Consider the following 27,500-nt stretch of genomic DNA (forward strand, 5'->3'; position numbering starts at 1 on the left):
TGGAATTTCCATTTCGCCAGATTTCCATACACAGGACACCCCAGAAGCCAGCAAAAATACGCAGCGCCCATAAACAAAAACACTGACCCGCCACCATGACATCATTCACATCACATCTCTACATCATGGCACCCATAGACACTACAGTAAACCCTGTCTAAGACGACCGCTGAAGGGACCTGCGAAATGTGGTCTCAGTTACCAGGTAGTCTCCTTATCCAGGGTTATTTGGCAGGAAATAGCATCTCTTGGTCCTGGTTCCTGTGGTCTTCCAGGACAGGTGGTCTCCTTGACAGGTGGTCTCCTTGACAGGTAGTCTCCTTGACAGGTTTTACTGTATACTGTAAGTCGACAAATTTTCGGCCCATTCAAATGTCGGCCTCCCAGGGCTAAAACATTTTTCGGCCGCATTAAATTTTCGGACTGTACTGCTGCTGCCTGTATCAAGTGTCACCCTGAACCATGCAAAACAAAATGTCGGCGGCAACACATTTTTGGCCAAAATAAGACGAAAATAAAAGGGTACTGAATATTTTTGAAAGGATTGGGAGAACTCGAATATTTGTTGACATATTACAGACTGGTAATAACAAGTTTGCACAATCAACTTACCGATGACCGCTGTGCCACGGCGGTTTTGCTGAAAACAACATCGCCGTTGGCAACCTCCAGTCCTGAAGAGAAGATAAGAACAAAGATCATGAGCACACACAGGCACGTGTGTATGCATGCACACATGTGCACGCATGTGTGTACATGTGTGCATACACCTCAGACCTCAGACATGCCCATCGCGGAAGCGATGATAGCGAACAGCTATGTTAGACATAGCAACTTGTGCTGGGATTACACCATTCAACAGCTTGCAAGGCTGATGAATTGACCGCCACTATTTTTAGCCTGGTATCCACCACACAGCTGTTTGAAGTGACTTTTTCTGGCCAGTGAATCCCTATTTTTTCATTTTTCCATACACACAAACACACACACACACACACACAAACACACACACACACACACACACATGCACACACACACACACACACACACACACACACACACACACACACACACACACACACACACACACACACACACATACACGCAACACCCACCCACTCCGGGTGACTTTAAAGCCATCCCTGGGTGGTGACTATAAGCCTCCATAAGGCTATCCCATGGTAACTAAACAGACATGGCCTGGTGTTGCAACTGTACAGGGCAGCCCACAATGTCTACTCACCGAGTGACCGGCACCACTCCTCCACCTGCCGTTGTGAGTCAGCAGCCAGCCAATCACCTACGACCCTGTAGAACAGAACAGTGCAACAACCAACCATGGACTATCAACACACAGTGCAACAACCAACCATGGACAATCAACACACAGTGCAACAACCAGCCATGGACTATCAACACACAGTGCAACAACCAGCCATGGACTATCAACACACAGTGCAACAACCAACCATGGACTATCAACACACAGTGCAACAACCAACCATGGACTATCAACACACAGTGCAACAACCAACCATGGACTATCAACACACAGTGCAACAACCAGCCATGGACTATCAACACACAGTGCAACAACCAGCCATGGACTATCAACACACAGTGCAACAACCAGCCATGGACTATCAACACACAGTGCAACAACCAGCCATGGACTATCAACACACAGTGCAACAACCAACCATGGACTATCAACACACAGTGCAACAACCAGCCATGGACTATCAACACACAGTGCAACAACCAGCCATGGACTATCAACACACAGTGCAACAACCAGCCATGGACTATCAACACACAGTGCAACAACCAACCATGGACTATCAACACACAGTGCAACAACCAACCATGGACTATCAACACACAGTGCAACAACCAACCATGGACTATCAACACACAGTGCAACAACCAACCATGGACTATCAACACACAGTGCAACAACCAGCCATGGACTATCAACACACAGTGCAACAACCAACCATGGACTATCAACACACAGTGCAACAACCAACCATGGACTATCAACACACAGTGCAACAACCAACCATGGACTATCAACACACAGTGCAACAACCAACCATGGACTATCAACACACAGTGCAACAACCAACCATGGACTATCAACACACAGTGCAACAACCAACCATGGACTATCAACACACAGTGCAACAACCAACCATGGACTATCAACACACAGTGCAACAACCAGCCATGGACTATCAACACACAGTGCAACAACCAGCCATGGACTATCAACACACAGTGCAACAACCAACCATGGACTATCAACACACAGTGCAACAACCAACCATGGACTATCAACACACAGTGCAACAACCAACCATGGACTATCAACACACAGTGCAACAACCAACCATGGACTATCAACACACAGTGCAACAACCAACCATGGACTATCAACACACAGTGCAACAACCAACCATGGACTATCAACACACAGTGCAACAACCAACCATGGACTATCAACACACAGTGCAACAACCAACCATGGACAATCAACACACAGTGCAACAACCAACCATGGACTATCAACACACAGTGCAACAACCAACCATGGACTATCAACACACAGTGCAACAACCAACCATGGACTATCAACACACAGTGCAACAACCAACCATGGACAATCAACACACAGTGCAACAACCAACCATGGACTATCAACACACAGTGCAACAACCAACCATGGACTATCAACACACAGTGCAACAACCAACCATGGACTACCAATACATAGCGCATGATTGGCCAGAACCCTTAGTGCCGCACACAGACAGCGCATGATTGGCCAGAACCCTTAGTGCCGCACACAGACAGCGCATGATTGGCCAGAACCCTTAGTGCCGCACACAGACAGCGCATGATTGGCCAGAACCCTTAGTGCCGCACACAGACAGCGCATGCTTGGCCAGAACCCTTAGTGCCGCACACAGACAGCGTATGCTTGGCCAGAACCCTTAGTGCCGCACACAGACAGCGTATGATTGGCTAGAACCCTTAGTGCTGCACACAGACAGCGCATGACTGGCCAGCACATCTTTTAACCAGACCCATACATTCCATTAACGGCCAGAAAATCTTGGTGCCAGACACAGACCATGAATGATCAGCCAGAACATCTCAATGCCAGAAACAGACAATGAATGATCGGCCAGAAAATCTCAATGCCAGACACAGACAATGAATGATCGGCCAGAACATCTCAATGCCAGACACATACAATGAATGATCGGAAAATCTCAATGCCAGACACAGACAGTGCTGACCTACTAGCAAACTTAGTACCACACAGGCAGTGCTTGACTGGGCAGCAAGTCATGATGCCGGACACAGACAGAGCATGACAGGACAGCGGATCACAGATGTTAGCTCCCGGCTAAATGAAGTCCCCTCACACCAGAACACATGGGTTGTATAGTATTGAATATGGAAGTATTTCGACAAGAGTGTAGACAAGAATGAGAAGGAGAACAGGACAACGACAACTCAAGACTCAAGACAGAACAACACTAGAGATCCACTGGAGCATGCGCTCTTCTATACGTGAGTGGCTCGCATTGCCAAGGGGAACGAGCGGGAAATACGAATAGTGAGTATGTACAGGTCGTAGCATAAATACACCTATTACACAGACACGTTGTAGAATAGGCCAGCAATTTTAAAGTCTTGCTGCCGGACGCAGACACGACGGTCGGCCATCACATCTCAATGCTCACACAGAGAGTGCATGGACAGCCTGAAAATCTTAGTATCAGACAGCGACTTTTGACAGTGCAATCAGAGCAACAGTGATTATAGCCATTTGTCGTCTCCATTCTTGTGCAATCATGCATACCGGTATGTAGGTTGGTTCTCTTCATGTTACCGTGACCTATTTCATAGATGTTGGTCGCCTTGTTGCTTTCTCTCCCCTCTCCTCTCACCCAAGCCATTCTGCACAAGCGAAGCTGTGGACGCAGCATACTGCTGCTACACTGCAACGCGGGAATGCGTACCATAATAATATCAGAGCAAACACTATAGTACATTCGCAGGGCCCAGGGGCGTAGCTTGTACATCTGTGGTGTGGTGGCTATGTACCAGAGCACACATCTGTGGTGTGGTGACCATGTACCAGAGCACACATCTGTGGAGTGGTGACCATGTACCAGAGCACACATCTGTGGTGTGATGACCATGTACCAAAGCACACATCTGTGGTGTGATGACCATGTACCATGGGCAACGTCATAGCTGACATTCTGTCTATTTGTCTATGTAGTACAGTCAACTTGGCTTATAACGACACTCGGCGGGGCATCAAAAAGGTGTCCTTATTCGCGAAGTGTCCTTATACCCGAAGTCTCATTTTATGAATCAAAGTGGGATGGGACTTTGCTCTGGGCATGGAAATTCTGTCGTTATTCGCGAATGGTCGTTATATCCGCAGTCGGTATTAGCGAAGTTGACTGTACAATGTACATATGACGGCTATTTGCTGGTGTGGTCACCGGTGTGATGATCGCACCACACTGACTACACACAAGCTATAGTATAGGTATGTGTCTGGGGCCACACCATGAAAGCTGGCCTGAGTGTGGGCCCGATCAGCACATTGTAACTCACTTTGCCGGGAATTTCGCATTGCGACACGCGTACGCGGAGTTCATCGTCTGCAGCGCCACGCTGCATGGAGGAACAGAAGGAGAGAGAAACATGCTGGTTGAGATGTTGCTCTTGGCCAGAACATGACAGCACATGGCCAGTCAACCAGCAACAGCATACTGTAAATATACAAAATATCGGCGCTGCAAAATTTCGGCACTTCACGATTTTTGACATTTCGGCGGCGATTTATTTTCGGCGTGGGATAGAGGGCATGGTATAGTGCGACAGATGCTGTGAAAAATTTCATCGGCGTTTTAGTTTAGGCGTTTTGGGTCGGTGCCGAATATAGCCGAAATTAAATAGCTGCCGAAAATTTGTATATTTACAGTACCCAATGAGCGACGTCTTTGGCGCAGAAATTGAACATAGTCAAGGTGATTGGCTTCCTTGTTGCCACTAGCGTAGGGGCCAACCGCCATTATTGATAATATTCATGGAACGAAAAAGTTTAGTTATGGCCCTTAGAAGAACAAAGAGATTTACTCACTGCCTGACTAATAAGAGAGCGGGATGCAGGGCGCAGAGCATTAGCGGTGTTGCTAAGCGTGCCACGCGTACAAACCGCACAAAATTCCCGTCGAGCAGGGCCCGCGTCAGCTGCATAGCGCACTGTATTGGACGAGATGACCTGATTTTGTTAAGGGGACGGAAAGAGAGAGAGAGAGAGAGAGAGAGAGAGAGAGAGAGAAAAAAAGAGAGATGGACAGACAGACAGACAGACAGATAGACAGACAGACGGAGAGAGAGACAGAGACCGACAGAGACACACAGAGACAGACAGGCAGACATTTAAGCAAGAGGCTAATTATCTAAGCGATAACATACCGGCGACGGTTCAGCTAGAAAATCCATGACATACACCTGTAGGCAGCCGAACCGCACAACAGGAGCAAGAAGTGATACTGACGAAACATACAGACAAACAGACAGACAGACAAACAAACAGGCAGAGAACGGAGACTGTCATCACATCCACACGACGCCAAAGTACGCCCGACTCGCAACAAGTACCAGGCACGCTACACAAACCGCCTGCACTTACTCACCGCACAATGGACGGCAGTTTTAAGACACGCGTCATGGCCAAGTACAAGTCTACAGAATGAAAACAAGAGCAACAGCATTGGGAATTAAGCATTAGCAAGAGCAACAGTACCGTCACTACAAACCATAACATGACAACAGCATTGAGACTACACCCACTATCCAGCGACATGCCTGCGCTGGCACGTATCAAACACGAACATCTCCATCTTAACACAGGGGCGTCGGACACGGTACGGCCACTACAGTATTGACCGTAGCACTCGTTGCCCCAAGTACCCTGTGAATCAATAAAATACACTAATCTGGACTCTAAATTTCCAAAAATTCCGGTTCATCACCCCTCTCTTGAGTAAATTGTGCTTCAGATGGCTCACCGTACCACACTAAAATACCTTCAGATGGCTCACCGTACAACACTAAAATACCTTCCAGCCCCTGTAACATGCAGGATAATCTCCAGAGACACATTTGTGTACAATCGAAGCTGGACCAAATAATTCTCAAATCACAGGACTTCCGTATGCACGACAACATAATACGATATTTGTCCGTGGGCTGCCTGTATTGCAGAGGGGCTGTTGTAAAGTTTTTGTCGTCCCTGAAACGTACATCATTCGTTGGGGGGTGCGAGCCAAAATCACAAGTCGACCGACGCTGTACATATGACATGTATGTGCATGCGATTTTTGTCGTTCAGCATAGCAAGCTGTGTTCGTTTCAGAGGGAGGGGAGGGGGTCCGAGTACGAAATGAACGATGTTCGTTTCAAGGACGACAGAAACCTTTTGCGACGACCCCTAATGGGAGCATTTCAAAGCAAACTCACCCTCTGACTGCAGCAAAGCAGCGGCCTCCACTTCACCGCGACACTGCGTGCACACGTTGCAAGCTGTACGGTCACCAGGAGGGTTGCCAGGGCGAATGGACGCTGCAGCGGCAGCAGCAGCAGCAGCAGCAGTAGCAGTAGCAGCGCGACCACGTCCGCGACCACCTACGGGGATAGCAGCAGCAGACGTCGCCGCGACAGTACCACTCCCTCTTCCTCTGCCACGGCCTCGTCCGCGACCGGTAGCCATAGCGACTGCACTGTCTCCCAAACTACGACTGGGTAACACGGGCTCACCGGTTGCCATGGGTAACAGGTCAACCACATCTCTGTCTTTGTACAGAGGCAATAGGTCAGAGAAACAGTTCTGGATACGTTCAGCGTTGAGGCGTGAGTCAAAGTGCTCCACCGACTCGTCACACAACCTTCAAAGAGTACAACAAAATGGAAAATTGGAAATACATGTACTTGTAGTGAGAGATGTGCGCACACATACACACATGTAGGTAACACAGATATGCACACACGCACTCGGGCGTACGCACACACGCACACACACACACACACACACACACACACACACACACACACACACACACACACAAGCAATAAGGAGAGACTGCTTACTCGTACGCCATCAGCACATGAAACCTGACGATGGCTTCCAGGATGGGAATTGATAACGGCGGGGGTAGACCCTGGCACGGAACACAGGCAAATGTAGAGGCAAGCAAATTCAGTAAAGTTTGCCACATCAGAATGTCCACCTGACCACTCTGATGTGGCGAACATCTGAAGCGGCCTTCTTGGACAGGTGGTCGCCTCGTCCGACTGGTCACCTTAATAACAGGTGCTACAGTATCAACACCGTCAACACAACATCTGTCCAGTCTCAAACAATCTAGATCAACGTTATAAACTTGTACATGTAGTTGGTGGCCAGAAGACCAATCAGTGCAGGACGGATTTACGCGAGGCCGTTACGGACACTCTGCTCAGTGCTGTACATGGATAGGCAAAGAAACGGCGCTGCTAACGTCGTACAGTTAAACCTGTCAAGGCGACCACTCGGATAAGGCGACCACCTGTCCCAGAAGACCTCTGCAACCAGGACCAAGGGATGTTATTTCCAGTCAAATTGTTACGAATTTGTATTACGACTATGATTTACGCATGTCGTTGTATTTGGTTCTTGTCTTGTGGAGTCCAGTGTCTGATGTCATATATGGTCTAGGTGTACGCGCGAGTATGGTGTGATGTGTGACGTTTATGGTATGTGGTGCATGCAAGAGTACGCATTGTCAGAGTGTGAGGATGTGCTTCCGTCTGTGTGAGAGTGACTGTCAAGTGAATGCTGTACATGCGCAGTGCTAGTTTGGTCTGGGAATGAAAGTCGTGTGTGATTCGTCCGTGGTCTGGTTGTCTTGGTCTTGGTCATGTGTTCTGTACGTATTGGTCCCTGATTGGTCGTCTCGATTTGTCGTCGGTTTATTACTGCTTGTTCTTTGTTGTTTTCTTTGAGTCTTTCCCGGGAGTCTTTCCCGTCGTCGTTTTCTGTCTAGTCTTTTTGTCTTTCTTCCCCGTTCTCTCGCCAATCACTTGAGTACTATCGTTAATCTAAGAGAAGTATCCTGCCACTAAAAATCCTTGTGTTATGAGTGAGAGAACTGTCTTGTGGCGAGGAGCGGGGGGAAATTCCGTTACATTGGCGCCCACCTAGTGATCGTAACCCACGACCCTGAGATCGTTTTCGTTTGCGCCCTGGCAGCCTGGCCTCTACTCTGCTGGATACTCTACTCTACTGGATACTCTACTCGACTTCGCCCCGTCCTACTTTAGTGGTACATGTTGGGAGACAGTGGTCGCTCGTCAGGCGCACAACTACCCGGTGAGTCAATCCCAGTAATGGCTCAGTTCGCTGTAGCTTATTCACTTGCCTGCCTATTTTGTTGTCGTCAGCATTACTGCACGGACACACCCAGGGCCCGGGTGCTGTCCACGTCGTTCTGTTTTGTCGGGGCCATATAGTATTTTCACAATCTGCGTCGTGGGTTTTGTTTTTTGTTGCTTGTTATCTTTTTGCGCTATCGTTTCTACATCGTCGGTCTTCGTGACGGCGATCCGGGTCTTGTGTCTTTCTTTTTGGTTTTTGCAGTCAGTGTGCGTACATTTGCTGGGGTTTGGGGCAGTTTTCTGGGTTAGTCTTTTCAGGGAGCGTATTTTGTTCTCGTTTTGTGTCGACCTGCGGGTCTATTCATTTCACCAGGTGGACGTCCGATCATGGTGAGCCACGGTCCGCGTAGTGAGCTGGTGGGCTCCAGTGTTTGTTTAGCCTTTTGTCGGGGAAGTATAAAATAAAAAAATATATAAATATTATGGGTCGTGGGACGACAAGATAATTATGGGTCATGGGACGACAGGATCATACGGGGTTGTGGGACGACAAGATGATCCGCCATCGGAAAAGTGTGGGACACTTATGCCGGCTCCGCGCCGAGTTTTTCTAGTCAGGTTAGAGTCCTGTGGGTTTCTCCCCTTCTGAAGTTTGTGTGACAGTGTATCGATGGATTTTCGATTTGTTCTTTTCCCTGATTGACTGCCTGCTGTGTTCTGCTGTCTCTATGTTTTACATGTTATACACTGCGCCTCATTAACATCCGAATGGACACGTCGTACGAGATGACCGCCCACCGCGTGGTCTTGCGCTAATGTCTCCACGTCTGCAGCCACTTGACGTTGTCCTGTTTTCCTCAGTCTGTTCTCCTGTTATTGTGTCTTCTCATCCCTTTTGTTTTTCTCCTACTCCATTTTTTTTTCTCGTGGTGCATATAACTGTAGTACGCATTTTCCTACTTGCTAGAGTCGAGGTCGACTCTCGCCGGAGGGGAGGGCTATGTTACGAATTTGTATTACGACTATGATTTACGCATGTCGTTGTATTTGGTTCTTGTCTGGTGGAGTCCAGTGTCTGATGTCATATATGGTCTAGATGTACGCGCGAGTATGGTGTGATGTGTGACGTTTATGGTATGTGGTGCATGCAAGAGTACGCGTTGTCAGAGTGTGAGGATGTGCTTCCGTCTGTGTGAGAGTGACTGTCAAGTGAATGCTGTACATGCGCAGTGCTAGTTTGGTCTGGGAATGAGAGTCGTGTGTGATTCGTCCGTGGTCTGGTTGTCTTGGTCTTGGTCATGTGTTCTGTACGTATTGGTCCCTGATTGGTCGTCTCGATTTGTCGTCGGTTTATTACTGCTTGTTCTTTGTTGTTTTCTTTGAGTCTTTCCCGGGAGTCTTTCCCGTCGTCGTTTTCTGTCTAGTCTTTTCGTCTTTCTTCCCCGTTCTCTCGCCAATCACTTGAGTACTATCGTTAATCTAAGAGAAGTATCCTGCCACTACAAATCCTTGTGTTATGAGTGAGAGAACTGTCTTGTGGCGAGGAGCGGGGGGAAATTCCGTTACAAAATGACACTGGATAAGGATACCACCTGGTAACAGAGACCACATTTTGAAGGTCCCTTGAGCGGTCGTCTTAGACCGGTTTCACTGTAGTTCAAAGTATTTGTAAGGCCAGTCTCACACTACGAACCGAAAGAACGCTGGGTCCGGAGGAACACAGCACGCTTACGTCCGTCGATTTCACACTGCACAACATTCTTTGATAAGCTGGTACAGCTTTTCCCCAGCCGAGAACCGCCAAGCGTCTAGGCTATAGAGGTTACTACATCTTACTAGTATGCGAAAGACGTCATAATGTTACGAGCCAGCAGATTTCCGGAATCGCTAATGGGTGTGAAGTACACAGCGGAAACGCTAATGGGCGCTATGTACATTCATATGACAGCGAGTCGCTAGTTGTGCCGTAAGTACCGCCAGAGCGCCCCGTCTGGCGAGAGCGCTCCACCTTGATTTTATAGCCGATCAAAGGAAAATCGTATGGCAGAGTGCAACGAAGTTTGTACGGCGTGAGAACCTTAGTGTACTAAGGTCATACTTAGCAGGGTTTTGTGTGGAGCTCGTGTCCGCTCGAAGGTACGGATTGACTGCAAAACGTGCAATATGCGTACAAGGTTCGTGTCGTATGACCTACAGACGGCAGACCACCTCCACAATACAACCACGAAAGGGCGAGATAGTGGGGCGCTCTGGCGGCACTTTACTGTAGTAGTGCAATGCATTGCTAGTGCAGTGCGGTGCCGCGACTTTGCCAAACCATCTCATGCTCAGCTGATGATGTAATGGCATAACCTCTAACCTAGACCTCACCTGTATGACGAGGTCCTGTAGAACAGCACGACAGCGACCGGATACAAACTGGTACGCTTCCCAACGCGGTACGTCATCCCGCCGCAGTATTCTAAAGGAGCAAATGCACACAATTACACAAAGCATTGTACGCTCAGCTTCGGAAGGTGGCGCATGATAAATGCCGATGGAATTCATTGCGAAACAGCACTGTTAATTAGCCTGGCCATAATAATACGATTACATCTGACATGCTTGCCTGCCTACTCGTGCGCATGCATGCATTCTTGCCGGAGATGTCTACCTGTGGCGACAATAATTTTTTCATGGACTGATCTTCTTTTTTAGTGTTTGCACACTCTTGGCTGCTGCTGTGGCACTTTTGTATTTTCGTGCTGCTGCGCTCTGTACGGCTGCACTAGCCGCATTAACTGTCGTACCCAGATGCACACATTCAATCCCTGGCTGTGCTTTGGAATTGTTTTCGTTGCCTATGTCCTCATCTCTCTTCGTTTTGTTTTCGCTGCCTGGGCCCTCATTTATCTTTGCGTGCTTGCTTGCTTGTATTGCTGAGGGAACATATGCTGGTTTGTATTCGTGGGTCCCCATGGTGCATGGGCCACGCGTACTCATCCGGCGGATATGTGTGAATAATAATTGTACGTCTATCGACATTCACGCTTTCCTATGAAACAATCATGCACGTCGACAAATAAATAATGCTTACGGGCTGCGGGAAGTTGCGCCACAATTCGTCCTTCTTGCTGCTGTATTGATTTTTTTCTCTCCTAAAAGACTGCATGATTACATAGAGAGCCAGTGGGAGGAACCGAACATTCCGTCTCAAAAACGAAAATGGCTCGTGCTTGCAGTGGCGCGCATTGAATAGGTGTGTCCATTGAAATAACTTTTAAAAGCAGTAGTTCTCAGGACATACCGTGGTGTCTTGTGTTAAAGCCTGTCTCATTCGGAAGCCTGATTTGAATACCGGCCTGATTTGAATACAAGCCTGATTTGAAAGCAGTAGTTCTCAGGACATACCGTGGTGTCTTGTGTTAAAGCCTGTCTCATTCGGAAGCCTGATTTGAATACAGGCCTGATTTGAATACAAGCCTGATTTGAATACAAGCCTGATTTGAATACTTCGAAGTACAAGCCTGATTTGAATACAAGCCTGATTTTTCAAGGTGCACTGTCGGCACATACGCCTGCTTTTAGTGTTGGCATACATGTAAATACTTGTCTTGTGTAGAAGCCTGCAAAAATTCCCAAAAAAAGTCATATAAGCCGCGGCTTTTATACACGAGTTTACGGTAAGTCGCATTGGATCATAAGCCATACCCCCACTATGTACAAGGTTAGATGCAAATTGTTTCAATATTTTCACAAATGTAGGGTGTCACACTTGTAAGTCTCGTCCCTTCTTCGTAGTCAAGCGTAAAATGGTGCATTCTCTCAATTCTCTCAATAAACAAAACAACTTCCAAGACAAATTTCCAAACAGCCTCAAAAACTCACTCTCACTCAACTCTGTGCACAAAGACAAAAGAGTGCTATGGTGGCCCCCACCGGCAATGTTGACGTGTTCAGTAGTGGTGTACACGTACGAGTGAGTGTGCGGATGTGTGCGCAACGAGTGGAGTGCAGGGTGGACAGAGAAGGTGTGATTATATTCTAAATACGCTAGCATTCCTCCAGAAGCACTGACATCTCCTGTACTCCGTCAGACATTTACAACATGCTGGCATTCTCACCTTGTGAACAGATACCTGACAGTGTGCAGTAGAACGGACGGTGGTCGGAGGTCACACAGAGGTGTACTGCCCTTGCCAGCCGCTGATCTCTGATACTCCTTTAGCATGTGACATCTATAGGGCAGGTGTGAGTACACACTCATAAACACGCATGATTCGATGTGGCTTTGGAGTTTTTGTGATAGTGTTGCCTATTGGGCGGTACGGTACGGCAGTTAGCTGATTCGCTGTGGCTTTGGAGTTGCCGTTGAACGAAAACAGCAGTGACCAAGTGGCACTAGTAATTAGACTAGTTTTTGGAGTACATTGTAAGCGTTCTTATTCGGAACAAAGATCCTTTTTCACATACAGCTGAGATTTTGTTCCCATTGCTGTCGGTTTACTTTAGGTCCATGTACAGTGTACATGTAGCTACTTCGGTGTATTGGAAGTAGATGTAACTGTGTACTTTGGACGAGTTCGGATACAATCGAATCTTTTTCCAGATAGGAAACTTTGCGATGCATGTTCACCGGTCGACTTGTTCGTCTCAATAATAGTAATGCATTGTAAAAGACATGGTGTGTGTCATTCTCTTGTCACGTTGTTATAAATTACTTCTCCTATGTCGACATTGCTCTGAGTGAAAATAATAGTTTTGGACGGTGCACGTACATGTAGGTGCCGTGAAACACCGTTGATCCCCCCCCCCCCCCCCCCCCTCCGCCATGTCGCTTCCCAGCTGGGTTTTTGGCAGGTGGCAGGAATTAAATCAAGGCTGTCAAGTGCAGTACGATGCACAACAACACGGAGGATCAGACTCGATGTGCTGGATTGTGCACATTTTCATCCTGCATTGGCACGTACTGTGTAGAGCAGTGCATGCGTCGCTTCAACATCGTATTTCGTTGTATACGCCGAAATCGTTTCACAGGTAGAAATCGACAGGGGGCGGGAATTAGAGAGGGGGCGGATCAACAGTACTTTATGGTAGTTTCGCGTTGTGTGATGCATGCGAGTGCACGTGGTGTCCTTAGGAGTGGTCCCATGTGTTCTATGTGCACTGGGATACTGGCAATTATGTACCAGCGTCAGGTCACTGCCCTAAAGGCATGGCCTGGTACCAACATAATAATTGGCAGTGCACGTAGCACGCCTGGAGGCATTCTTAACGGGCGTGGGTACGCCATATCCGGGTATTCTCGGCTGATAATGCCCTGGTACGGTGCTGCTCTGATTGGCCAAATGCCAGCAATGACCTGACAACAGGCATGTGACGTGTATGGGCCGCTATTCGTTCCCATCATGTGGCCAGTAGTGTCAGACCAAAATTTGCTCGGCCGACATCGACATTTTGCGGCAAAATTGTGCTGGCTCATCGTCGATATTTTGCTTTCATTTTGCCAGGCCTCTCAATATTTTGCTACCTTTTTGCTCAGATATGAGACAAAAAATTAATGCTTGTTACGGTCACATGTTTGGATCATGGCCAAAAGTGGGTAACCGGTGTTGGCAAAATAAGGAAAAGTGAGTAACTTGCACCGTACAAGTTGTATACGCGCAATGACAGCTTCAAAAACACCAGCTTTGGACCAAACTTGGGAGAGAAACATCGATAGTTTGCTCGGTTTTGCTAGCAATTTCTCTTTCTTGAATTTTCGATATTTTGCTCGAAGATTTTCTAGCAAACCTTTTTTATGGTCTGTCACCCTATTGGCCAGTTACTTAGAAGCACTACTAGGACTGAGTGCTACAGTCAACTTCGCTAATAACGACTTCGGATATAACGACAATTCGCGAATAACGACAGCATTTCCATGCCCAGAGCAAAGTCCCTTCCAACTGTAATACATATAATAAGACTTCGGATATAACGACACTTCGCGAATAAGGACACTTTTTTGATGCCCCGCCGAATGTCGTTATAAGCGAAGTTGACTGTACTTCAGTACTACTACTACAAGCTAGTCTTAGAAGTTAGAGCCCACGTTTCCAAGTCCAAGCAAGGTCTTGATGTGAACGGGTCTGTGAAGACCTCCTGCAGAAGGCAGATCTGCCTGATTTGAGCGCCTGATCTGTGATCGAAAGGGCCGGGCGCCGGGCTTTCATTGATTTTCCCAACCAGGCCCAGGCCGGGAGTCGTGACCCGGGGCCGGGCGAGGGCCGGGGGATCCCGGATCGGATCCCTGTAACTGATTTTTTTGAAAACGGCATGAAAATTTGAAAAGATCAAGAACACAATACAGTATAATGCGATCATAATCAATGAAACAATCATTGGTTTTGTATTCGGGTCCAGAAGAATCCAGCTCTCGGTTCGGATACTTCCATCTACCAGGTCCACCATCTCGTCTGGCCAGGGCGCGTTTAGGAAGTCTTTGTTCGTGGCGATCCAAATACTAGTGCCGTAGACGTTGGCTTGCATTTGTCCAGCGAGAAAATTCAATAAGCGATGGAGACGAGCTACAAACTAACTCTCATCAGGCACGGAGAGACGAACGAGAATCGCCTGGGTATAATGCAGGGTCAGATGGACTGCGCCTTGTCTGAAGTGGGCGAGCAGCAGGCACGGGCGCTGGGCTCGCGACTCGCCGCCGACAAGATGGAGTTCACTCACGTGTTCAGCAGTGATCTGCAACGTGCATATAAAACGGCTACGATCTCCCTGGAGCTGCTCGCCAAACAGCGACAGAAGGATACAACTCGAACGGAAGGGGAGTCGAGTCCAGGCGACAGCACGCCAGCCACTCACAATGGCAGCAGCAGCAGCAATGATGGTGTTGCCAAAGGAGCGGAGCAAGGGCCAGCGACGACAATCACTCGCGACCAGCTGCTGCGCGAGTTCAAGTACGGCACGGGCGAGGGGAAAACCCGTGTGCAGCTGAATGCAGTGGCACAGCAGCTAGGCATGACTCTCTGGGAGTACACTCCACCGGGCGCGGAGAGCGAGCTGCAGATGGAAGCGCGGACGAGCGCGTTCTTCGACAAGCTCAACAGTTTCGTACGGGACCGGTGCTGCAGCGAGGACTGCGCCGCCGACGAGGCAGCGCTTAAGTTCACCAGCACGCCCGGCTTAGCATCTGGTGGCGGTGCAAGCGCACCGCCGGCACAACCGCACTTGGCCGTGTATACGCACGGCGGCTGGATCCGTGTGTTCCTGCACGTGCTCGCACGGAAGCACCATCTCGTATCGAGGGTCCGTGGCATTCCGGCAGATCGACTCTCGCGAGTGCCTCCGAACACGGGCGTGTGCCAGTTTACTGTGCGGCTGGGCGACGGTGTGACACAGAGCAGTGCAAGGGTCGAGTGCACGATGGCGCACGATGCACAACACCTCGACTCAATACCACCAGTAGAGTGATGCCGAAACACGCGTGTGTGTGTGTGTGTGTGCGTCCTCTTCTCTCTTTCTCTCTCTCTCTCTCTCTCTCTCTCTCTCTCTTTCTTTGTCATTTGAATTTCGAAAGCTGGAGACCAGGTGACGTCATGGCAAGGGACCACTGACCGAATGATGTCATGCTCGCTGTGTCATGACTCATGAGTGCAGTTACAGCACCCTGCCTCCATTCATGCCCATGTATATTCTTCTCTAGAGCATGCAGCAAAAATTCAGACATTGGCACGGAGGTATCAAGCAAGCTTCGATCCAAGCTACTTAGAAATGCTTTCTAATTTATTTTCAACAATTTCCAACACCTTGCAGTGTACCGCTGGCTTGTTCACATCATCATAAAATCATTATGATTTGTTTGCATGTTGCTACTTGCTGAAGTCGGGGTCATGAATGCACGACCTTTTTTTTGGACTACGTTCCATCCATATACATGTACATGGCTGTGCGATTATTTGCCGCCACATTTCGCTCCATTTGCTTATGTTGTTTCAAATCTTTATTCTCACGATATCCAGTGGCCAATAAGAGATAATAGTGTAAGAAAGGAGAAAGAGTGAGGAAGAATTGGGTGGGCAGAGCCCAGGGGTTAATGACTACTTAAGTGTACTGTTGTTGTTGTTGTTGAATTCTTTATTCTCACGATGGCACCATCGCCAATAAGAGATAAATTTATGAGAAGGTGAGATTGTGGGTTAAACAGTTGGAAAGTGATTTACACCGTTGTTTTTGAATTCTTTATTCTCACGATGGCACCTATGGTTGATCATATGGTGGTAAAGACACACCTGGCAATATGGCGGTAAACACACGCCTGCCCACACACGCTCTCTAGGCTGCAAAGTTCTGGCACAGAGCTCTCCTTCTCACCACCACCACCATCAGTTCGCGCCTGGCGCCTGGTCGATGCATGGCTGGCGGTATCCGGCATAGCAGGCTGGTACATCAAGTAGCGCATGGCACATAGATGATGACACAGCAACGACATAGCTCGATTGCGACGTACGTTTCGTCCCCGCTGGACTCATCAGGCAATCTTCTTCTTGGATGTCTTCATACGGAGCTTGACTCGCGAGAATGAAGTTGAAGACACCACTGCAGCTGTACTTATGGTTGATCATATGGTGGTAAAGACACACCTGGCAATATGGCGGTAAACACACGCCTGCCCACACACGCTCTCTAGGCTGCAAAGTTCTGGCACAGAGCTCTCCTTCTCACCACCACCACCATCAGTTCGCGCCTTGCGCCTGGTCGATGCATGGCTGGCGGTATCCGGCATAGCAGGCTGGTACATCAAGTAGCGCATGGCACATAGATGATGACACAGCAACGACATAGCTAGATTGCGACGTACGTTTCGTCCCCGCTGGACTCATCAGGCAATCTTCTTCTTGGATGTCTTCATACGGAGCTTGACTCGCGAGAATGAAGTTGAAGACACCACTGCAGCTGTACTTATGGTTGATCATATGGTGGTAAAGACACACCTGGCAATATGGCGGTAAACACACGCCTGCCCACACACGCTCTCTAGGCTGCAAAGTTCTGGCACAGAGCTCTCCTTCTCACCACCACCACCATCAGTTCGCGCCTGGCGCCTGGCGCCTGGCGTACTTGATGTACCAGCCTGCTATGCCGGATACCGCCAGCCATGCATCGACCAGGCGCCAGGCGCGAACTGATGGTGGTGGTGGTAAGAAGGAGAGCTCTGTGCCAGAACTTTGCAGCCTAGAGAGCGTGTGTGGGCAGGCGTGTGTTTACCGCCATATTGCCAGGTGTGTCTTTACCACCATATGATCAACCATAAGTACAGCTGCAGTGGTGTCTTCAACTTCATTCTCACGATGGCACCATCGCCAATAAGAGATAAATTTATGAGAAGGTGAGATTGTGTTGTTGTTGTTGTTGCATGTGTGGGACTATATGAAAAAAATATTGTGCCAAAAGCTGTGAAAAAGAAATGGAATAATTGTTGACTGCCGTAGCAGAGGATGGCATGGTGTTACGACAGTAACATGCATACACATAACACAGATCATCCATCAATCATTGGTGTAAAATTAATATGGTCCGATTTCTCTGGCCATGATGACTGTTCACATTTATCATAGATCACCCATCAATCATTGGTGTAAAATTAATGTTGTCATGACCATTCATGCCATGTTTATGATAATGTGAACAGTCATCATGGCCAGAGAAATCAGACCTCATGAATATACGGTAATACCATCTAGTACTATGAACACAATAATAGAAAAAGCTGACAGGATCACTTTTCCAAATACGGCCCATGGGTGCAGTGAAGGGGATTCTCGGTCTTTGACCACTTTCGTGGGGCTGATCTCCTCACCTCCCACCGCTTTATAGGGGATTCACACACACACACGGGTAAAACCACAGTTATGGGAAAGTTGTTATGGAAACCATGGTACTGGGGGGAAGGAAGAACCTCTCAGGGAAAAAATTGGCAAAGCCGTGGGCCTCGGGGCGTTTGTCAAGGGAAAAATCCCATGGCTGTAAGACGTGCATGCGTAGATCTTGTCTTTGATGAGAACTCTGAACCCTAGTTGTACGAGTGCATCGCAACCTGCATTTTCAGACAGTGCCCATCGGAAAATCGTGCATGGCGAATGCAAAATATAGTACAGAATGTACTACAAAAATGCAGTACAGAACATTTTTTTAACTGCCCCGCCACAAATTCATGGCCAAACATGTGGCCAAGGTAAAACTGACCACGGGTGTGAACGGCCCCACTCCGTTGACTGAAGGTCTGAACTTTTACCTTGTCCCGTGACCTCCGTCAGAGTGACTGGCATGCACGCTGGTACACGCCTGATACACGCTGAAAATTCCAACATGTTGGAATTTCCATTTCGGCGCGTTTCCGTACGCATGGCGCCCCAAAAGCCAGCAAAAATACGCACAAACGCGTGCTTTTACGCGTACACGCGCCAGTTGTGAACACAGCTTAACACCACACTGTGTACTTGAGCCCGTCATACTTTATTCATGAGGTTGCATTTCTCTGTTCAGAACTGTACGTATTCATGTCTATGGATGGATTTCATCGAGCTTGCAAGACGGAATGAATTATTGCCGAGAAAATTCTGCTCTGTACAAAAAAGAGAAGATGTCAGAAGTGGGATTCGAACCCACGCCTACAGAAGTAGACTGCGACCTGAACGCAGCGCCTTAGACCACTCGGCCATCCTGACAGGTACGGACTATGATCACCATGCAATACAGAAATTCAACGAAAATTTCATAGGAATTTTATAGTGCGAAAATAAGAAAAAAATAAGAACACCCTGCCCGGAAGCGCTATTAAATACAAAATCAAGAAAAAAGTGTGATTTCTCACGAAAGTGTGCACAAAAACATGGGCATGACAACTACATGCCCTTACTACTGAAGTAAGGGCATGATCGATTGGGCAAATCCAGAGCAAGTGGGCTCCGAGTGAGCGTGAGCGTTTGGGCGAATCCGACCGAATCCGGAGTAGGTGTGCTTGGAGTGGAATCCGACCACACCCGCCCCCACACCGGGTGTGGCTGGAGAGGAAATGTACTTTGACGTTTTTGACAGCTTTCACAGAATCTTTGTACGATATGCGTACATTTTGCTTACTACACCCTTTGTTTTGTTCGATCACGCCAGTGTTGCTTGGACTACACCACCTACTCGCACTCAATCCAGATTCACCAATCGATGCACGCGACGACACCCTAAGGGCACGTTTGGTTGATACGACCTAGAACAGGATTCACCAGAACAGCGCGTTTGGTTGGGACTGCACCTGTTCTGGGTCGGCCAGAACATACTCATTGTACCGTACAAAGTGACCATGGTGACCCATACACATTTAGAAGAGTGCACCAAGTTTGGCACATTTTGTCACAAATGTGCTCTGTTTCTGGAGTACCGTTTGGTTGGCATGAGGCTGCTCCACGTGCACCAGCTGTTCGATCCTGTTCTAGATCGTACCAACCAAACACACCCTAAGTGTTTGCATGTGTGTATCAGCAACAACAATGTGAGACTAAAGAAAAAAAGAAAAAAAAAAGAAAACAAAAACACAAGGCAGACAGAAATGTTCACAGATTAGACGGAAAGATCGAAACGGGAAAAGTTGACTTTCATGCCATGGAGTGTCTCGGTACTCCTTGTCAGTTTTGTGCTAAATTGTGCACGTCTGACTGTTCAAAATCTGGTTTAGTTTGTGGACTCAATCGCATAACCTGCGCCCACATTTTTCCAAGTTACAATTTTTTCCTTGGCTCGCCACCTGAGTTTCGCTGCTGACTCTGTAGGTAATTCCAATGCCGGAGCCAATTCTGATTCCGGCGGAGCAAATGGCGGCTTGCCCGGGCAATCCCCACCTCCACACACCCCGAAGGAGGAGGGTCGGGGGAGGCAAGGGTGCTGAAGCCACCAGCGGTACCGCCCCAAGCAAGAAACCCGATAGCACACTGGGATACAGGTGCCACGGGAACCTGTACCAAAGGCAAAGTACGTACTAAATACTGCACAAAATGAGGTTGAAGTGAAATAATGAGTCTCCGACAGCCGCACGGCACACAGGGCAATCCGAATATCTGAAATGATCATGCCGGAGAGCTGCAAACACGCGGTGAGTTTCTGTCAGGTAGTGCGTTTCTTATTACTCCACTGCTCGCTAGCAGCGGGCTGGAAACGTACAACTGGGACACTACACAACGTGATGTGAGTTTTCACCATCGGCGAACCCCATAGAAAGGGTATCAGGAGTTGCACACTCTTGGGAGCTTATAATTACAGTCAGGCCTCGTGTAACCGCACATATCCGTTTTCCAAACAAATATCCGGATAGGCGAGGGAATCGGACACACACACACACACACTGTATGTATGTATGTATGACATATGCTGTAAATCGGTAACCAACGATTTTCTTCCGGATGACGAGGGATCCGGATAAAAGATGACCGGGTAAGGGGCCGTCCGGGGTTACCGATTGTTTTTACAAAACGAAAAGTTTTAGTATTTTTCAGCCCCCACCCACCCACCCACCTTTACCAGTGTTTACTGCAGGTAAAACGAATTCCAATGAAATATTGATGTCAATTTTCGACACCCAGAAGTAACTGGGCATTCTCCATCAGCATTCAATAATTATTTTCAAAACGAAACTCCCTCAAACCCACCGAAAACATTTCGTTTTGAAAATAGTCTTGGTAAGCGAGGTCTGACTGTATACTCTTGGTGATATGGCTTCAATCAATGGGGGCTTCAGAGCCCAAAACATCCAAAATTTAAGAAAAAAGAGAGATGTCAGAAGTGGGATTCGAACCCACGCCTACAGAAGTAGACTGCGACCTGAACGCAGCGCCTTAGACCACTCGGCCATCCTGACAAGTACAGATAATGAAGACCGTAGAGTGCTCAAATCCATCAAGCAACAGTGGAGCCAACATGGTCGACATCATGCGACCCATAGGCGTGGGAGTTGAGTGGAGTCGGCACCAACATGGCTGTCCCGTGTGGTCATGTGACATATGTGGAAACTCGTCTATAGCGTGCCGCAGCCGCATTGGATAGGGTCTGTGCAGTGCAGCATGCAGGGAGGTGCACACAGACTCTGTCGTCTTAGCCAGTATGTCACTACAGACTGGCACCCGAAAACCAGGGGGGTGAGGGGGCAGAGTCGTAGCCCATACTGCTTGTATGATTCACGGTTTCCCCGTACCGAAAAATCTTCTGAAGCACGCCTCGGAAAAATACGTAGCACTTCTACGGATTTTGGTACAGAAAATTGTACCCCAGAACCTCTCAATGTCAAGCAATGTAAAACACAACAACTAAGGGCATGTTCGATTGGTTGGATCTGGATCCAGATCAATTGGATGCACTCGATATGGACAAGTTCTTTCAACGTATCCGGATCCAGATCCAACCGATGTGGATTCGATCAGCCCTACAGGGTTCAGGATTGACCGGATCCATCAGATTTTTATTTGTCGCTGCCAAAACGCACTCTGTACGTGATACATGTACAAATGGCAGGAACAAAAGCGATGATGCGGAGATCTTTGCTGTCTCTCTTGGAAACCCTCAACAATCACTCAAATTCCAGATTCGATCAAGGGCAGCGTTTGGACCTTGGTGAATCCAAAGGATCAACTCAAACCCATCTGGATCCAGATCCAACCATTATTATTTTATTTATTCACTTTTATTCTTATTTTACTAGGGAATTCCCAGCAGGCGTCATTGCCTTCTTACAGGGAAACCCAACCAGTTGAACATGCCACAGTCAGAGATTTTAACTTTCCTTGTAGGCCATTGACACGACGTGCAAACTCACTTTTATCGTACCGTTTCCACGGATAATTACTCGGGTACGATAAACTTGGACACACGCGTGCAACTGATGTTTTATCTCGGCCGAGGCCCTTTTGCTCGCGATTATCTTTGCATGCCAGGAAAAATGTCGGTTGTAGAAAGTACGTACTGCAAATTCAGTGCTTGAACAAAGGAAAATTCAAAATTTAACATTTTCCGGCATTTTCAGGAGGTCACTATGGGCTACATTGACGGTTGCAAAGTTTGCCCAGCACCGTGTGAACTGGATCACAGTTTGCCAGTGTTATCTTGGTCACACGTGCAAGTGTTTACATGTCGTGTGAATGGCCTATTAGAAAAGGAAATGCCAGAAGAATTTTAAGAAAAAAGAGAGATGTCAGAAGTGGGATTCGAACCCACGCCTACAGAAGTAGACTGCGACCTGAACGCAGCGCCTTAGACCACTCGGCCATCCTGACAGGTACGGATTATGCTGAAGGCCATGCACTACAGAAATAATGCAACAAGAAATACCAGGCACATTTTTGAGCAAGAATCCCTAACGTACTTCCCCGATTGCAAGCCGCCCTCGATTGTAAGTCGGATCCCCATTTTCAACTCGGTGTTATGTCACGAAAGTAAGCAGCAGTACTCTGCCCTTGAAACATGTTACAGTCAAACCTCATTAGGACGAACACTGATAAGGTGAACTTTCCAATAGTACGAACTAGGGCCAATTCTATGGTTGGCCAGCCATCATATCAAGTCAAAATTATTCGTTTATGACGAACTCCTGTACGGCAAACATTCGTTAAGACGAGCTAATTTCACGCGTGATTCGGACAAAATCAGCACGTAGTACGAACTTTCGGTCCACGTGCGTACCCTGACTGTTGCTGTTTTTTTGTTTTTTTTCTGTTTTTTTTTCGATACTGTAGTCGAGGCCTCTTGTACGGGCAAAATGAATTGACAGCATGGTACAAAGCGGAGGACATGCTGTCATGAATTCATTGCACATTGTAGTTACCTGTGCCCGGCTAATGCTATAAATGAATGCTTTACATGTGCCACAGCATGCACCTGCACTTAAATACAATCTCTATGATATGCATATCAAGTTTTTGTCAGGTCTGAATAAGAAGAACTCCAGATAGGACAAACAATCCTGTTCAGTCCCTTGAAGTTCGTCCTAAAAAGGTTTAACTGAATATCGTTCCAATAGTACATACACTTCAGTAGTTCAGTTGTCTGAAGATTGCCATCTGGCATGAAACTTTTAGTTACAACAATCCAGACGCGTGGTACTCTGTGACTCGTGTGTTACTGCTCTGCTTCCGCATTGAGCACTCTATCAAACCGGAGGACTCCGCTCTCTGTACACTTCAGTAGTATAATTAATAATTATCATGCTGGATGATAGTTGCACCCACTTTGTTGGCTGGTCTGAAGTTTAGTGTAAAAAGGTACGATACTCAGGGAAATACGGTACTGAAATACCGTTGCTAGGCGTCGTCTAGTGAGCTTGTGATCAAGACTGGTACAATAGTGCACCCTGAAATCGCTGTTGGTGATACCAGACCATAAGGGGCAAGTCGGCAAAAATCCAATATTGAAGAAAAAAGTAGATGTCAGAAGTGGGATTCGAACCCACGCCTACAGAAGTAGACTGCGACCTGAACGCAGCGCCTTAGACCACTCGGCCATCCTGACCGGTACGGACTATGCTGAAGGCCATGCACTACAGAACTTCTAGGTAACTTCTAGGGAAACTCTTGATTTCCAAACTATGGGTGCCCTGCGCTGCGCGGCACACTGCTTCCACTAGGGGCCATCCGTAAATATAGATATTTATTAAGAAACGAAAACTAGTGGTCTAGGGGGGAGGGGGTTGAGCGCCTGTCCGTTTCTCGAAGATTATCGACGCACAGTTTGCATGTGTGGGCACGTCCAGAAAAAAATAGATATCGATTCTATGTACCGTTTGTATGTGTTCGTTTCTCAAGGACGGGGCGGAGGGGTTGAAGAGAAATGACTGGTTTTCGTTTCTAAACAAATGTCGGTATTTATGGATGGCCCCTTGCGTACATGTAGTGAAATTTACAATAGGCATGACTGGATTTAAGTTTCGCTATGGTTTAGGAGCAACGATTTCATGCAAGATGCCCATGCGCGACACATCACGATACATCACGTACAAAACTATTCGAAGTCTCAGAGAAAACCTACTTGGAAGCTAAAAATCGTAGCAGACGAACAGTGACGCAAGAACCAAGCTGATTCCCCAGCTCGTGGCAACGTAGTGTGGGCAGAGTGCCACGCCAGACTCCACGGGCCTCAATGAGCCTTCTTCACAGACAGTTTGGCTACGCGCATGTTCGATTGGTTGGACCTGGATCCAGATCAATCGGATCCACTTAATGTGTGCACGTTCGTTTCAACGAATCCGGATCCAGATCCAACGGATTTGGACCCGATCAACCCTACTCCGTGAGCAGGGTGGATCAGATACGCCAGATTCTTCTTTTGCCAAAAATCGTACTTGATACATGTGGCGGGAATAGACGTGATGATGCGGAAATCGTTGCTTTCTCACACGGAAACACTAAAAAATCCCTAAAATTCCAGATTCGACCTTGGTGGATCCAAAGGATCTACGTACTCAATCTGGATGCGGACCAACCAATTGAACATGCCCTGAACGTGCGTTCAATAAAAAAAAGTAGATGTCAGAAGTGGGATTCGAACCCACGCCTACAGAAGTAGACTGCGACCTGAACGCAGCGCCTTAGACCACTCGGCCATCCTGACAGGTACGGATAAGGAAGACCGTAGAGTGGAAACATTCGACAAGAAATCATAGCAGCCACAGCGCGACATCCGCTGCTTATTTAATTAAATAATTGAGTCACCAAGTATATTATACGGGTATGCTGAAACAAACAAGGCCGGTGTAGGCAGCTCGAGGTGCTGCTGTCTGATGATCGCTGAAAGGCGTGAAACTTTTAGGTTTAATACAGCTACACAGCCTTTCGCCGCTGTTGTGTGAGTGTACGGGTATGCTGTGTGTGGGGTTTTACTTAACTTTCTTACTTTGTGAAATTTTACAGTACTGCCGGGCACCGAAGAACGGAGCGCCGCAGGACAGAGCGCCGAAGAACGGCCTGGCTAGAATTTTACCAAGCACAGCATTATGCATACCAATGTATACACGGTGACTCAACTGTGCATAGACTGTAATGCATGAAAATAAGAACGGCCTTGGCCAGGAGGCTGCATCCCCCCCCCCCCTTTGACGACCGACAGTATTGTAGTCTGTTCGCTCTTCGGCCCATCATTCCTCGACATATGGTTCTTCGGCATATCGTTCTGTGGTGCATGGCTTTTTGGTGTATGGTTCTTCAGCGCCCGGCAGCACTGTACTCCGGTGCTGGTTTGACCCGACCAGGCTACCTGTGTCTTATATACAGCTAGAGTTGTGTGGCAGGAAACGGCTCACACTCTGGCAATGCTCACGACGGGAACGTAGCTAATTGGCCATCACCGAGACAACAAGACTTTCCTTGTTGTTCTAGAGTCCATTCATCGGAAACAGTCCCGCTAGCTTTTGAAAGTCGGATTTGGGCTGAATTCAAGTGAATTGAGGATCAAAAACCCACTTTAAATCTTAAAATCTGGGTTTTGGATCTGCTTCTCCATACATTTTGCCATGGCATACCTGTCCTAATTTTGTAAAACCTGGCTGAATTTCTATTTCCCGGCGTAATTGCACGGGTCACACAATGCAGGATGTACTGTTGTTTTCACGATATCTGCAGCGATGTGTGGGAGACACCAAAGAGTTAAAGATGGCCCTTCGGCCGCACCACTCCGCGGAAGCTGCCTCCGGCCCTGCAATGAATGGACTGTTAACACTTTGGTCTCCTTCCTACAGTACTGTCGGTTGCCGAAGAACTGGAGGGGGGGGGGGGGGGGGTATCCTCCTAGCCTAGACCGTTCCTATTTCCATGCACTACAGTCTATGCGCGGTTAAGTCATCGTGTATACATTGGTATGCTGTGCTTGGCGAAATTCTAGCCTGCTCGTTCTTCGGCGCTCCGTTCTTCGACGCCTGAAAGTACTGTGCAGGCGCACAGCGTGGCGCACGATCACGGACGATTGCCCGGAGCATGCATGCTCAGTGTGTGCTCAGTGTGTGCTAAGTGCGTGCGCCACAATGCATCACCTGCCTCACCTCTCTGGATCACCTGACACGCTGCTACTGGTGTTGCCGACGGCGATGCGGCCATCTTCAGAAGGCGGTGGGCACTCGAGTCGATGAACAAGACGCTGCTTGCGCCGCCTGGGTCAAGCAAACGTGAGGGAGAGGCGGCAAATACCATCTTAGCGCAAGACTAGTACAGTGTAAGGTTCGTAACTAAACCTATTCGTTTCATGAAAATTGTCGATATCGCCGTTAGTCGGCACATCGGTCTTCGGCACCCACCATGTAAGAACACGTGAATGTTTGTAGAATCAGGAATGCTAGTACAATACATGAAACCCGGAGTGTACAGCTCCCATGGGTTGGTGTCACGGCGAAATTCCGGGATTACATCATTCTGAGTAATCTGTTTAGTGATAAAGTGTGCGCAAGCAGCATGTGTGTGTGTGTGTGTGCGTGTGCAGGGCCGGCGGAACCGGGCAGGCTGGTCCGGCCATGGCCGGACCACTTTCCCAGCTGGATAGTCCATGTGATTCGTGCAAAACCGGTGTAAAAAAATCCAGAGGTACACGACTCGACTGTACTGCCGACGTGTGATGTGCTTTGAAGTAGCTCAGGACTCCGTGACCGGCACTGTATGGCTTTAATGATATGGATACAAAAAGTTGTGTTTGTGTTCTTTTACTATAATTTTCTGTATTTTCTGGAGCCTTAAAAGATGCCCAAATTCGCTCTATTTCAGGTAAATTTTAAATATTTCTCCCGGGGGAGGTCCCCCGCAACGGTTGGCCGGACCACTCACAAACTCCTTCCTCCCGCCCTGGTGTGTGTGTGTGTGTGTGTGCGTGTGTGTGCATGTGTGTGCGTGTGTGTGCGTGTGTGTGCATGTGTGTGCATGTGTGTGCGTGTGTACATGCGCGTGTGTCCGTGCGTGCATGGTTTGCATGCGTGCGTACGTATACGTTTGTAAGTGCCGGTTTCGTGTACTCTTGGTGTAGCATATACAGTATTACTGTATCTGTATCTGAACAGCATTTGAACTGCA

The 27,500-nt window shown here is 48.0% G+C and overlaps 2 protein-coding genes and 5 non-coding genes across 7 annotated transcripts in view; 1 reads left to right on the forward strand and 6 right to left on the reverse strand.

The window, feature by feature from the left end:
• The window catches only part of LOC135824191 (uncharacterized), a 32,262-nt gene that overhangs the window by 4,069 nt on the left and 693 nt on the right, over window positions 1–27,500 (reverse strand). Inside the window, exons 2-11 of the mRNA XM_065336925.1 lie at window positions 26,486–26,593; window positions 12,555–12,668; window positions 10,822–10,912; window positions 7,186–7,256; window positions 6,559–6,983; window positions 5,733–5,781; window positions 5,174–5,314; window positions 4,645–4,704; window positions 1,244–1,308; window positions 613–674 (exon numbers count right to left, since the gene is read on the reverse strand). Coding sequence (XP_065192997.1) covers window positions 613–674; window positions 1,244–1,308; window positions 4,645–4,704; window positions 5,174–5,314; window positions 5,733–5,781; window positions 6,559–6,983; window positions 7,186–7,256; window positions 10,822–10,912; window positions 12,555–12,668; window positions 26,486–26,593 — 1,186 coding nt within the window. The remainder of the gene's footprint in view (window positions 1–612; window positions 675–1,243; window positions 1,309–4,644; window positions 4,705–5,173; window positions 5,315–5,732; window positions 5,782–6,558; window positions 6,984–7,185; window positions 7,257–10,821; window positions 10,913–12,554; window positions 12,669–26,485; window positions 26,594–27,500) is intronic.
• LOC135824192 (fructose-2,6-bisphosphatase TIGAR B-like) lies at window positions 14,799–16,501 on the forward strand. The gene has a single exon (XM_065336926.1). The coding sequence runs from the start codon at window positions 14,986–14,988 to the stop codon at window positions 15,892–15,894; it is 909 nt and encodes a 302-aa protein (XP_065192998.1). The 5' UTR covers window positions 14,799–14,985; the 3' UTR covers window positions 15,895–16,501.
• Window positions 19,065–19,148, reverse strand: Trnal-cag (transfer RNA leucine (anticodon CAG)). Its single transcript has one exon. It is a non-coding gene; the product is annotated as a tRNA-Leu (tRNA).
• Trnal-cag (transfer RNA leucine (anticodon CAG)) lies at window positions 21,242–21,325 on the reverse strand. Its single transcript has one exon. It is a non-coding gene; the product is annotated as a tRNA-Leu (tRNA).
• Window positions 22,650–22,733, reverse strand: Trnal-cag (transfer RNA leucine (anticodon CAG)). The gene has a single exon. It is a non-coding gene; the product is annotated as a tRNA-Leu (tRNA).
• Trnal-cag (transfer RNA leucine (anticodon CAG)) lies at window positions 23,881–23,964 on the reverse strand. Its single transcript has one exon. It is a non-coding gene; the product is annotated as a tRNA-Leu (tRNA).
• Trnal-cag (transfer RNA leucine (anticodon CAG)) lies at window positions 24,979–25,062 on the reverse strand. The gene has a single exon. It is a non-coding gene; the product is annotated as a tRNA-Leu (tRNA).

The sequence above is a fragment of the Sycon ciliatum genome, chromosome 9 (genome assembly GCF_964019385.1).
Source record: "Sycon ciliatum chromosome 9, ocSycCili1.1, whole genome shotgun sequence".
Lineage (NCBI taxonomy): Eukaryota > Metazoa > Porifera > Calcarea > Leucosolenida > Sycettidae > Sycon > Sycon ciliatum.

What these genes read in the sequence shown, in the direction of transcription:
- LOC135824192 (XM_065336926.1), top strand. Translation starts at nt 14,986, where the DNA reads ATGGAGACGAGCTACAAACTAACTCTCATCAGGCACGGAGAGACGAAC.